General features: G+C 45.0%; 4 protein-coding genes across 4 annotated transcripts; 1 reads left to right on the forward strand and 3 right to left on the reverse strand.

Moving 5' to 3' along the window:
• Positions 1-1,309: 1,309 nt before the first annotated feature.
• On the forward strand, positions 1,310-2,413 carry GLAREA_02114 (alpha/beta-Hydrolase; the record flags this gene model as incomplete). Its single annotated transcript, XM_008089330.1, has 2 exons — positions 1,310-1,729; positions 1,913-2,413. 2 exons carry the CDS (start codon positions 1,310-1,312, stop codon positions 2,411-2,413), a joined length of 921 nt encoding a protein of 306 aa, XP_008087521.1.
• An 853-nt stretch (positions 2,414-3,266) lies between these two features.
• On the reverse strand, positions 3,267-5,863 carry GLAREA_02115 (Six-hairpin glycosidase; the record flags this gene model as incomplete). Its single annotated transcript, XM_008089331.1, has 9 exons — positions 3,267-3,541; positions 3,610-3,822; positions 3,868-4,050; positions 4,151-4,174; positions 4,224-4,390; positions 4,446-4,646; positions 4,773-5,283; positions 5,349-5,668; positions 5,730-5,863. The coding sequence occupies 9 exons, from the start codon at positions 5,861-5,863 to the stop codon at positions 3,267-3,269; spliced, it is 2,028 nt and encodes a 675-aa protein (XP_008087522.1).
• Positions 5,864-6,517: 654 nt separating this feature from the next.
• On the reverse strand, positions 6,518-9,995 carry GLAREA_02116 (Magnesium transport protein CorA, transmembrane region; the record flags this gene model as incomplete). The annotated part of the gene is made up of 7 exons (XM_008089332.1): positions 6,518-6,879; positions 6,968-7,208; positions 7,258-7,821; positions 7,923-8,158; positions 8,208-8,709; positions 8,801-9,058; positions 9,111-9,995. 7 exons carry the CDS (start codon positions 9,993-9,995, stop codon positions 6,518-6,520), a joined length of 3,048 nt encoding a protein of 1,015 aa, XP_008087523.1.
• A 775-nt stretch (positions 9,996-10,770) lies between these two features.
• GLAREA_02117 (PLC-like phosphodiesterase) lies at positions 10,771-12,033 on the reverse strand (the record flags this gene model as incomplete). Its single annotated transcript, XM_008089333.1, has 2 exons — positions 10,771-11,746; positions 11,801-12,033. The coding sequence occupies 2 exons, from the start codon at positions 12,031-12,033 to the stop codon at positions 10,771-10,773; spliced, it is 1,209 nt and encodes a 402-aa protein (XP_008087524.1).
• Between the last annotated feature and the right edge of the window lie 1,344 nt (positions 12,034-13,377).

A 13,377-nucleotide genomic window follows, 5' to 3' on the forward strand; every position in this document is an offset into this window, starting at 1 on the left:
AAAAGTCGACCGACCGGGCGGGTTATACTATACGTAGGTATCACCAACGGACGAGTTTATCACATATTGATCGTCGGGGGAGCGAGAATAAAATATCTGCCTCTTCTTTGTGGTAATGATCTAAAACGGTAAATATTCGGAACTTTGACAAGTTTTGTCGCACATCGCACGCGTGCGAAAATCAGATTTTCGCATTCGCGGGTGTAAACAAACGGCGGATAGTAACAAAGTCGCCGGCGGCGGCGACATTTCGCTTTCACCTTGTCTCGTCTCGGCAGAGGCGAGTGAAAATTATCCACAGACCGCCAATGAACAGCGCCTATGGCATTTAAGACGCTTTTGTTGCAAATCGCAGTCGCGTATCGCGTGCGAGAAATCATGCGTTTGCGCATCTTAGACTCGCGGCAGATGATGATAGGTGAGTGTGGTACAAACTGAAGTTTTGTTGCATATCGCATTTTCGCGTACGGAATCGCAGGCGGAACGCAGTCCTCGGGTGCGGATATTACGCGGCGACTTTAAAATTTGCACGGTACCTTATACTTTGCTATACCAACATGCCCCGACAGCTTGCAATACGCTACGGAGTTAAACCAAACCAACAATATACTTGCCTTGAAACATCCGGATAAATTCCCAGTGGTGTAGGCTACGACGGCAGCTTGCTCGCCGCTCGATTGAGAATTTGGTTGGCAGGTCGCCAACCTCATGAAAAAAGGTAGCTTTCGTGGATCTGTTCCCATTCATTGATGGTTTGGATGAAGGGCAGCGTGGTTAAAGTAATCGCTTCAGCAATCTTGGTTGGCCATAACATCGCGGAATGAGGCAGAGTTTTAGGGCAGTTGCAAAACCACACCCAATTGAGATATCTTTCACCCGGATTCAATGACCCTCGATCGCCTGGAATGGCGTGCCTGTTTCACAAAACCTAGGCTGACTATTTTCGAGACAGAGGGAGGACACTTATCATGAGAAAGAGACGAAGATGATCGAGGCGAATAAGCTTACGCACAACTGATATGGCTACACCTTTTACAGAAAAGGATACCAGACCATGCCACGCCACGTATCCTGCAAATGTTGGATTTGTTGGATTTAATTAGAAATCCTCACTTCCGGACCTGTATCACCAGTCAAAACAAGACTATCGTAAGTGACCAACAAAAAGAGCAACAAGGCTCTCGTATGTGACAACAATGCAAGGTTGGTAGTTCTTATTTCCACATTCAAGCACCAAAAATCCTCTTGCAAACAACAAACACTCTTTTTGTCCATATCAAGATCAATAAAAGCCTTTCATCCTATCATTATGCCTCGCAAAGACGTCGAGTTCAAATCCAACGACGGCGTAACTCTCCGCGGTTGGTTCTACACTCCAGAATCCAGCACCGCATCCAAGCTGCCCTGTATCATCCTCATCAATGGCTTCGCCGCCCTCAAGGACTTCGGGCTCGATGAAGTTTGCGAGAGATTTGTAGCTAACCTTCCTATTGCCGCGTTGGTTTACGATCACCGCTCTTGGGGGTCGAGTGACACAGCACCAGGTCAGCCGCGTCAAGAAATCATTCCTGCGTTCCAGATGTCCGATCTCCAAGACGCTGTTACCTACGTACACACCTTGGAAGAAATCGACGAGAACAAGATCGGTATCTGGGGGAGCTCTTTCGCTGCTGGTTTGGTCTTGCAGGTCGCCGCCACGGACAAGCGCGTGAAAGCTGTGATCGGCCAGGTAAGAGAATTATGGCGTTTCATATACTCTGACTTAATTCTATCACTTTCTTTTACTTAAAGAGGCCGTGGTTATTGTGGCATTGTGGCATTTTTGGCATTTAGTGATGTTGAAGTCATGAGAGACCGACACTGTGAAGGACTTTCTTTCAATGAAACCTTGATCTAACAATTAATCTTACAGGTACCTGTCACGGATGCGGCGTCAGCTTTTGCACGTCTAATGAAGCCATCCGATCACGCGATGATGAGCATGCTATTCCAAGGCGACCGTGTAGGTCGAGCTACCGGTCAGCCTCCAGCCAGGCTATCAGTTGCGAGCAAAGACCCAGCGGTACCAGCGTGCCTGACAATGGATGAGGCCGTCGACTACTACACGGGACACGCAGCCAAGGTGCCCGATCTCTGGACGAACGACGTTACCTTCCGCAGCGTGGAATACGGTCGAGCATACAACGGTTCCCACCTCATCGACCGTATCTCTCCCATGCCATTACTCCTCGTCGTCGCGAAACACGACTACGGAGGACCGACGGATCTGGCTTTGAGCGCATACAATCGTGCGCTCGAGCCTAAGAAGCTGACGCTGCTGGACTGTTCGCATTTCCAGATATACTCCGGCGAGTATTTTGAGAAGAGCATGGAAAGCCAGATCGCGTTCCTGAAGGAGACGCTTTGTGCTTAGGTTGCTTCGAAAATTACAAGCTTGCAGAAGAATTGTGAGGGAAAAGATGCGTTGCTTCTAGCTAGTTAATGCCAATCTATTGCAAATTTCTTCTTCTCACTAATGACACCACTTTTTGATGATTTAATTGCTGAGAGTTTGAATAAGGTCCTCATGACTTACCGATTCGTTCCGTCTGATGAGGAAGTCGAGTCTGGTTTGAGTCTACTTTCCAGGAGAAACTCCTGTTAAAGCCAAGGTGTGATGACCAACGATTCGTACCTTGATAGGATTTTTGGATTCTGGGTGTACCGATTTGCATGTGGTGACGAAGTCTTTGAATTTACCTTTTCCAATGAAATATCGGAAGAATAAACATCGAACGAGTTTCAGAGATCCTTTCATTTTTTTTAAAAAATATTCTTGATCCTTTTGTTAAGTTTAAACGAAGAGCTACATAATACAAACACTGCAATCCTTTCTGTAACGTTAAAAGTATCGACTATAGATTACATTGTGCATAAAAGCCTCTCTGTTACAAAGTATTAAACCACAAGTCTTTCCGAGGAGAGTAAGCAATACTATAGTCTCTACGAATTCATTACTTTTCAACAAGATAAGATATTTACTAGCCTAAACCTATAATTATAACGTACTTCAATTAATACGAAGAGAAATATTAAAAAATAATAGAAAGTATAACTCTAATAAAACAAACGTCTAATTAGTTAGCTAGAATTAATCTATCAAGAGAGTAATAATACAATTAATAGTAGTATCCAATTAATTCCTTAATAATTAACAAGTAGTCTATGTCAGATTAACTATTACATCTCCCTATAAATAGGTAACCAAATCCCTTTCTCGTCTCTTTTCAATCCGTCGGCCTTCCCTCTCCCGCTCGATCCAGATTGAAAGCCGCACTAATCAAAGCCAAATGACTAAATGCCTGCGGCGTATTCCCGAGTTGCTCACCACTTCTCGCAATCTCCTCAGAGAACATCATAAGATGATTGGAGAAACTGAGCATGTTCTCGAAAATATTGACTGCCCGGACGTAGTATTTGGGTTCATAAACCCCGGCGCGTGTGAGTGCTTCAACAAGCCAGAAGGTACACATGCTAAAAGCGCCTTCGCGACCGCCGACACCTGGGGAAAGTTAGCAAACGGCTAGACATGGGAGAGCGAATGGAATAGATTAAGGAAGGCTTTAGTACCATCTTGAGAATGTTCGGTGTTGTACCGGTAAACCAGACCGGTAGATGTTAGACCACCCTTTTCGGGTGGTAGGAGGATACGGTCGATTGTGCGAGTGAAGCGAGGGTCGTTTGGAGCAATGAAAAAGACCAAAGGGGCGATAAGAATGGACGAGTCTAGTAGATCTCCACTCTCATAACTCTGGATGAAGCAATGAAGAGTTTTGCTGTAGCCTAGAGGTTGTAAGTATAGTGAGTCAAGTGGGTGAGATAACTTACCTCTTTCCATTATTTCTTCATATATCTCATCTCGGGTAGCTAACCATGCAGCACGGTTAGGACAAGGGAAACACCTTTTGTCTGCGAGACGAAGTCCACGGTCAAATGCAACCCATAGCATGACCTTCGAGTAGGTGAAATTTTGCTTCTTATTACGGACTTCCCAAATTGACATATCAGGATCTAGCCGCCTATTAGCACAAGCTTGGGTGCTAGGAACAGCACGCATAAATGCACAAAAGTGCGTCTTGATGTGCAGCTTGATCCAGGGATAGAACCATACCTTTCCAAATTGTCATAACATAATCTAGAGCTACGTTAGCATGCGCCAGACTCACGCGTACGGCTTTACTGACCTAAAATCTCTCGCACAGCAACCCACTGCTCCCACGTTACTGGCTTACCATATTTGTTGTACAAATAAATGGCATCCATAAGTTCCCCATAAATGTCAAATTGCTGGTGAAATGCTGCGCCATTACCGATTCTAACGGGAGAGCTACCGCGATATCCTTCAAGATGGCTGCGGTTTGTTAGATGAACTTCTTGTTCAGGCTCAAAAAAAAAAAAAAACTCACTCTAATTCAATCTCGGGAATTTGGGTTTCGCCTCTAATGGTAAACATGATAGGCAAGGCACCGTCAGATCCACGCGATTTGCGGAAGCGTTCGCTAATGAAGTCCATGTAGGCGTCGGCTTCTGCTGTAAAGCCCATCCGCAAAAGGATGTAAATCGTGAAGCTAGAATCTCGAACCCAAGAATATCGGTAGTCCCAATTTCTGCGCTTGTTAGTTCAACGTCCGAAATAAATGCGAAATAGTCATTCCAAACAAAAAACAGCTCTACTTTGGTGGCAAAATAATCCATAAAATAAAGTACAGAGTCGGATATGAAATTGCACATACCTTGTTCCCCCAATGTCCTCGGGAATTGAGAAAGTTGGAGCTGCAATAATTGCTCCAGTAGGTTCATACGTTAGCAACTTCAAAATCATCAAGCTCCTTGAAACCACCTCTCTCCAACGACCCTTATATTTGCTTTTCGAAATCCAATTGAACCAAAACGATTGCGTAGCGGATTGCTGCTCGTCTAGAATCTGCGTGGTGACATCGCGAGTAACATGATCTTCAATATCGTCACGAAGGACGAATGAGATGGCTTGTCCTTCAAGCAACCGAATACGGGCTACCACACCTTCGCTTTTTGTGCCGCTCTTTACCTTTGCGAAGATTACTGTTGGGCATGATGCCGCATGTTCTTCTCCATGATCGATTGTAACGTCAAGCTGGAGACTTGATGTCGCGCTTCTGAATACCACCGTTTTGCTCTCGGGACATCCGGGCGGGTGGTCCGGTAACAGAATCTCTGTGGTATGTTCGCCTCGTGCGTAATCGAAAGCTGGAAAGACATGGACATCTGCGTTCCGCTATATTAGCTGCGTGGTCTATTCATCGCATCGGAAGTGCCTGCGGCTACCGTACCTAAGTCCATACTTCCGCGAATGCACTCAACCCTCCTGACTAGCCATCTCTTCAACTCATCTTGGACCTCGATCGACTCGCGGAATGGCATATTCTTTGGGAGCTTAGCCACAACATTGGTATGTCTCGGTCTGGGGAAGAAATCAATCAAGTCGACCACTCCCTCTTCACTGATATATCTCGTCTGCAGTATGTTCGAGGACGGTAGGTATTGTTGCTTTGTTGTGAAGTTCATAATCTCCGGGGGAGCAATGCTATAATATCCTCCCTTATCTTTATCTAGGAGTCTACAGAAGATAGACGGCGAGTCGAATTCAGGCCTGTCACATCATTAGCTTTGTAAGCACCACGCGGGATTTCCAAATATGGGAGATAACTTACCAACACATGAAATCAATGCTGCCATCGAGAGACACCATAGCACAGGTTCGCATATTTCCAATTAGTCCATAGTTTTCAATCGGCAGATAGCCCGTCGCGCTGCGACGAGTTACCACTTTGTCGTTGGCAGACATCGCAGTATTCAATCTAGACCGAGGGAAGTAAAACGGTGGTAGGTTGAGCAACAATGGCAGAAAGCAATGCAATAACAAGAGATGGACAGGCGAGCTTCACGATTGGTGAATTGACATGGACAAAGGAGAGTGTAGTTGGTCAAACCTTGGCACAAGAGCTAAGCAATCGCTGCGAGGGTATGTGTGATGACTTAGAGTCAAGGAATCTGCAGGACGTGAATCTCATGAATCCCATTCGACTGGCTTTGCCGGAGTCCAGTGTTTTGCGTGACGTCGATATTGATGGTGGGGGTGAGAGCGCGTTGTCCCCACTGTCTTCTGGCGTTGCAGGGGTGGAGATTCAACATGTTAAAGGGCCCGAGCTTTCCCATAAGGTTACAGAGTAGGACTTTATGAAATACAGTAAGTACTTTATTTATATTTACTTGCCAAGCCGCCCTACTTTCATACCTAAGCTTGGAATAAAATATCAATACTAAAATATAGTAATTGTAACTTAAATAAATTTTCGCACTACTTGAACTTCGTGACTGTCAGTACACCTTTGCTTTGATAAACGGACTTGACAAAACCTATACGCCATAAAACGATTATTGTTAATTAGAACATTACTATATAGGACCGTTCCTAAACGATGACAACAAAATCACCAGCCTAGACTTTGTTGTCATTCCACCCCTTAAAAGCGTCGAAACACCCCGTAGAATCACCATCACTCGAAGAGTTGCTACTTCCAGATCTCACAGCTGAAGTTTTCGCCCCAGATGTGACACCTCCACCCAACTTCTCAGTAGCTTGTGATCTTCCATCTCCCCGCTTATATAACTTTTGAGTTGTCGACTTCTGCAAGGCCCAGACGTCATCTGACTTGGGTATTTTTTCTAGGAGCGGTCGTAGATGTGTATATTTGCTAAATGCGGCCCAAGTCACTGATATTGCAAAGTAAATCATGCTTCGAGCTCTACCTGAGAATGCGAAGAAGACAGAGAACAAGATCACGCCGAATGATATTGGAACTTGATAAACCCAGTTAGCAAGATGTTGAATAATCGTGGAGCTGAAATTAAATGGGAATCGATTGTGAGAGAACACTACAAGACTTACAGAGCAGTTTGAATTGATGTTGCAGCGTCATTTTATTACCGTTGCCATCTGCGGCATCAAAGTCGCTCGCATTCATGCCGAATACAGAAGACATGAAGGAAAGAGGAAGGAAAATGATTGTCACTATCGTAAAAAGCATGACAGATCGGCCTTGGACAACACTTTCGTCGGCCCGCTTCAAGGCATGCTTAGCTTCAATTATGCTAGCTTGTTGCTGCTTTAGACTTAGAAGATCTTTGAGCTGTATAGTGTCAGCAACGAACCTTGACCTACATGCTCTAGGTACCTACCTGCTCATATATCGACACTGTACTTCCTTCCAGCTCTTGTAACTCAGTCTTGCGTAACGCGATGTTATCCGCAACGCGCTTTGCATGTAATATTGTATTCTCTGTTATAGCAGATTGAACCGGTGGATTTGGCCTATAGGTAGGTGAAAATAGAGGTTCATCGTCAGGAAAAAAAGATGATTTCGAACCACTTGACGATTTCGAATGACTAGAAAAGTCTCCGGCCCCTTTGAAATTATTTCCCAGTAGATTCTTTATCTCAACTAAAACGTTAAGTTGCGTATCATCAGCTTGCATTTTCAGAGACCGCTTTCGCTCCTGCTCATGTAGGGTGGTGAGATGCTCTTTGAAATCTTGGACAACGGTTTGTTGCTGGGCGTATATTCGCATCATCATTCGTAGTTCTTCAATGATGTCGTGAACTTCTTTTAGTAACTTTCCTTCGGGGTTGATGTTCAGGTATTTCCGTGCTACATCTTCCAGGTTTTGAAATTTTCTGTCAGCTTCACTTAACTTATCGAGATGGCGCCAGAATGTCTCAAAAGCTATCGTTTTCATGCCTGACTGCTTCACTATTAGCACAGATATCAAATTTGATGTATTGTCATATGTGGTTGTATGATAGGCACGTGTAAGCCCCGGAGCAAATTGAAAATGTGACTTACAATATCACTTAAAGCATTTGAAAATATATCAAGAAGCTCAGGCCGCTCATCGACCGGCTTTGTCCTGTCAAAAAATACCGTTGAGCACTGGTTGACTATCAAGAGCCCTAGATCGTAGACAGATTGAATCTGCCCTTCTCGAAGGTGGTCGAGAATGGATCGGATACCCTTATGAACCCCAGAATAGTCTGGCTTGTTGCGTCCCCAACGCCGAGGAAAGCTAGAAATAATTGTGTCTGTTCTGAGGTTAGCGAAGCTATCTTGGAAAGAGCTCAATCGTCTCACTTTCGTCAAGAATGTAAAGCCACAATTGATCTACCATAATTACTCTAGTTGTCCTTGCTATATTCTTGCCTTGCTTTGTTGCGCGATACACCACTTGATCTTCGTCCCTTTTGTCGGTATTGGCGAGTTTCCAATAATAGGACTGATCAAGAGTACGTCTAGAGTGGAGCGGAGGGTTTTCATGAAGATGGTCCCGCAGCATACGAACATCAGGCTCAATATCCATGGCTTCATATAATTTAGAGATTTGCATCAAATACTGACCCAAGAGCTTCGGCTTTTGAACTGGTTGTTCGTTCTTTTTGCTCGGCGTAATTTTATCAGGCAAACAGTCTGTCATCCGCCTAGCGACCATGAGCTGATCTTCGACAAATCTCTTGAATTCGTCTGTCCGGCTTTCGGTTTTATGAGCTTGCTTTTTTTCATGCTTAAGACTTATCTCTCTTGTGACTTCGGCCATCTTCTTTCTGCGTTGATGCGTTTCCCAGTGAAGATATGGCATCTGTTTGCGTGTCACGTCAGCAAACGGTAACAGACCAGTAGTCACGAGAAACAAATGAGAAGACCAAGCTAGCAAAGAGGTAGCTACCTACAAACAACACAAAGTTCTTGTTGCTTTGCGAACTCCGTGTAGTAGTTGAGCTTGCTCTATCCAGTCGTGGAGGTGGAACTATCAAAGAACATTGTGCTCTCATATGTCGAGCGTGAATTGGGTCGTATTTTCCACCGTGCTGAAGAGACGACCAGTATTCTCTACATAGTATGTCGGAAGACTGCTCCCTATATTCTGGGTGTTTCCTATAATTGAATTCCCCACCGGACTTCTCTCCATAGTAGCGAGCGATAGCTTCCTAATGATGAATTAGCAGTCTGAACGTATGTTGTTAATTTCGCAAACACTACCTCAATCCAATGCATATTGTTCGATGGGAAATGAAAGTATCGTATCGTTCCTGGATTTAGTGCTGGATCTAGCCTTCGAAGTGGATTCCTGTCCCTTATCTCTTTTTTCTCATCAGGGTCTTCGTATAAGACATCATTTAAAGGAAACCGGTCAATCTTGTAGCCGGTGTATGACGATGAGTTTTCTGTTTTCTTCTCCAGAGTAATTCTGCTAACACTTATTCCATATGAATCAGACGAGCGACCTCGGGCCGAATTCTTTTCGTCGTCGTTGTCGGATTCAACGTATTCAGACTTTATTGAATTGGCTTTTGCGGGATGCGCCACAGAAATTGAGGACTTCTTGTGCCCAAATTTCAGATGGAATCTGCGCTTAGTTTCTTGTGCTACCGGCTCGTCTACCTTCGGTTCTTCCGTTGGAGGAACTTTCCTAACGCGAGCGGGAGGCATCTTTTCCCACTTCTTTACTTTGTCCAGTATATTGAGCTCGAGCTGAATGCGATCGGGTCGACGTGCTGCCGCGATCTTTTTCATGCTGGCTACCTTCTTATGAATTGTATTATAGTCTTCTGTTTGACTCTTACTAATAGCGTCGTTCTTCCAAGCGACCCTTAAGCGCTCGTACTCATTTACCAAGTCAAAATTCTCATGAGTCTCGAAGAATACGTCCCTCAAATCTTCGATCCTCTTCTCTTCGCGAGTCAACCTCTCGTAATCTTTGCGTTTCATGCTCTTACGTAGATCGTCTCGTTCACTGTATCGATATCTGAAAAACTTCACGAGAGCGTCATCCTGAAGCTGTGTAGGAATCTTATCCTGTCTAAAGTCCTGAGGCGGTAGTTTTGCGGGGGATGATCTCCCACCGGGGAAGAATTCCTGTGACATATTGAAATGGTTTGGTGATCGTGGTCTCGTCAGCAACATTAACCAATTCACATACGATGATTTTGAAAGGACCCAAAGAGCCTTTAAGGACGAACGATTGACAAGGCTCCAGCCCTGCAGGATCAAGACTGCAGCTTTCCATTTTGAGGGGAAAGCTTATCAAGCCAATGTTTTTAGCATGCGGCTCAACTGTCTCGAAGAGGTCAAGATTCCATCCTCAATTCGAAGGGCTTTCCCATTGACCAATCGTGTCGTAGGTGAGATTCCACCAAATAATAACCCTTGAGGCCATTGTGCCATCTGACAGGATCGATTAACGAGCTGACATGTAAAGAAGCACAACATCCATGGATGGGGGCCGGATGTAAAAGGCGTACTCCGCACCGAGTGCGTAGGCCGTGAGTGGTTGGGAGAGTGTCACAAAACAACAAATGGGGAATCATTGTGTGACTTTCGCAGCGAATGACCAGGTTTGCAAGACGCCGTGTAGAGTAGAATACGACTCTGTGTTGATGTGATGTTGGTCTGGGATGAGGATGAGAAGGAGCTGAGGATTCCAGGGTTGAAAAGGAGGGCTATCGGGGTGGAGATCCCGAGGACCGGGCCGGTCCCCACACGCTAAGTATAGAATTAGACCCACACTTCTGAAGTTGCGAACACGTTAACGCAGTGCAGATGTTCTGCTAGGAAACAAACTGAATTCGTCAGTCATCAATTTTCTCTCGAGTAAGGGTATCTTATAACAAAATAGGTAAAAATAAGACCTGAAAACCATCTAACACAGCCCGATACCCATCACAACACACCCTCTCCAACTCCAACGCGAAGCTTCCTGCAGTTCATCGACATTCAACATCCCAACACCATTCTCCGTTAAGAACTCCCAGACTCTGATTTTCCATCCCACAGGCCAAGCGGGCGCACTCCAGTATCTGCTCACTAAACCTCTCTTCGTTGCCTCGTCAATTTGAGCTTTTATCATCTCTTTTTGTTCAGCGGAGAACTTGTTAAACCACAGATGTCCAACAGCCTTGGTCATGGAAACAGATGCATAGTATGAATTCTCTGGCGTGTATTCTGGAGAAACAGAGAGCTTTTCGAGAGGCGCGTCGAAGAATATCGTACGATTGGTGGAGGAAGTGATGTCGGTAAACTGGGTATTACCAGTGCCAACGACCGTGATTGCACTAGGAATGAGGTGAGTACCATTAAATCTTGTGAGATAACCCCTCTGTCTGAGAGTTTCAAGCTGTGCTTCTACGACAGGAAACAGGTCGTGGCCGTCCGTCTTGAAGTCTACGAGAAGGATCAAAGTGGTGTTTGGACTTGTATCGAAGACTCCTTGAATACGCTCGTCGGCAGTGGTGATTTCCGGTTTCAAATTTTGGTTCTCTAGGATAGAGAGTATGGGATCGACATAAAGACTTTTGAATGTCCTTGACTTGCGCAAAGATCTGTGGGAGTGTCCAACGTAGAGTTCGTTGTCTTCGAGCCAGACATCTGCTTCGACACTTGTGCAGCCAGCGAGAAGAGCGTCGTAAAGCGGAGTTGTGCGCCAGTAGTCATTATGCGAATGACACGGTATAGGAGTTATGTCTTTTGTGAAGTCTGGAAGCCATGCAGGCGATGTCGAAGCAGTTGAAGCTGAGCCAGGTTCTGCCCATTGATATATGACCTCACCTACACCATTCTGCGACTGTGCTGGAGGTGAAAGACGTCTTGTCAGTGCGAAGACTAGGGAGTACCAGATTCTAGTGAACCCTGATTAGTATCTTCCTTGATGTGAAAGTTGTCAACATGCTTACCCAACTGCAGTAGTTATAATGGCCACGAGTACCCAGAACGAGATGAAGATTCTCTTGACGACTTTTGGATTTCGTTTGATAGCTTGCAAACACCGCCTTGCTCGCGATTGAAATCGGAAAGTAAACATTGAGCGTCTATGAGGCTGGATTTTGCCGAGATAAATCAATCCAACACCAGCTTCGTCTTCGAAGTCGGTATCGGAGCCGCTTTCATAACTGTGAGAGAAAGACATGATTGCTTATTCTTAATGGGAAGCTGTGAGTAAGCCCACGTAAATTGGTGAGTCGAATCACGCACTTGGTCGTATAAAGCTGTTGGGTCCAACCCAACAAAGAAATTACAGTAGGCGATGTCTCTCCAGGGAATCACTTGTTGTTACTTACGCAATCTACCCTTGAGGTGATTGAGAAATACGAACTTCTAGCTCGGATCATGTGATCAAAATCCGACTTTCAAAGAAAATTTCAAGACTTGTAGGGCTAGGTGGCCGATGCATTTGATAAATAACACCCAGAATTGTTTCATTTATCCAACATTGGGTGTGCTTTGAGACACTGTAGGATTCGTGGCGGTGTTGGCACTGCGCTGAACCGTCAAAAAAGCCTCCCGGCTTCGGCTATGCGTTATACCACATTGACATCAACCGCTCGTGAAATTATATTGGAAGAAGTGCGCGTTACTCACACGGGTCTTTTCCGGCTCGTGTAACCTTCAAAAGTGAACTGAACTTTCATTAAATCTGCGAAGGAATTCATTCCGAAGGTGGTCCGACTTCTTAGATCAGATTGCCGCGTGGAAAATGGCTCTTTTGAAGAACGCGCGTAAAGCTAGCACAATTTCTGCTAACGGCCGTTGTAACTGGCTAAAACTCCCCGACATAAGAGCGCCCAAATACCTCAAATGTTGTTACCAAAATATCATAGGGGTCTGACTGCAGAATTTGCCTGGACTGAGGATTGTTGTCTGCATCTAAGCATTTTCAGGGGCTCAATGTCAGCCGCACCCCTTGTTCCCGATGTCCTCGCTTACCTCGTCTTGAGCACAGTGGTGCAGCACGACGACCGAATAGGAAGGATGAATCCGGCTGCATTTCTCCTCTTATACGCATCAGCCATAGAAAACTCGTCAAGATTTGAAGAGTTGACATGCGATCAGGGAATCTTAGGCAACCAACTGCTGAGATGCGACGATTTTTGACCGCGTAAGACGAACACGTATTTCAAGGATCGATCAAGGAAGAGAAGGTGGTTGGAAAAGACCACTGATGGTTAAAGATCCCAGTCAGACTTCTACATGTCTAGCGATAAGGTTATCAAAGTTAAATATGGAAAAATTATTAGTGAAGTGAATTTTAGACTTATATTTTGTCCGCGCCGTCCGCGATTTCCTTAGCGAGATTAGCGACTTCAATCCGTCTACCAGACACTCACTATTTCTATGGGTCTCTTCTGAAGGATCAATAAGAAGGCTCAAGTGCTACCAGAACTATACCGGTTTACATCGATCTAGTAGCTTAAAAGCGCGACTTTTGATGTGTTTTAGCTTATGGCTTCGGATATACCTGGTTGGAAGAGAC

This window comes from Glarea lozoyensis (genome assembly GCF_000409485.1).
Source record: "Glarea lozoyensis ATCC 20868 chromosome Unknown GLAREA7, whole genome shotgun sequence".
In the NCBI taxonomy this organism is placed as follows: Eukaryota; Fungi; Ascomycota; class Leotiomycetes; order Helotiales; family Helotiaceae; genus Glarea; species Glarea lozoyensis.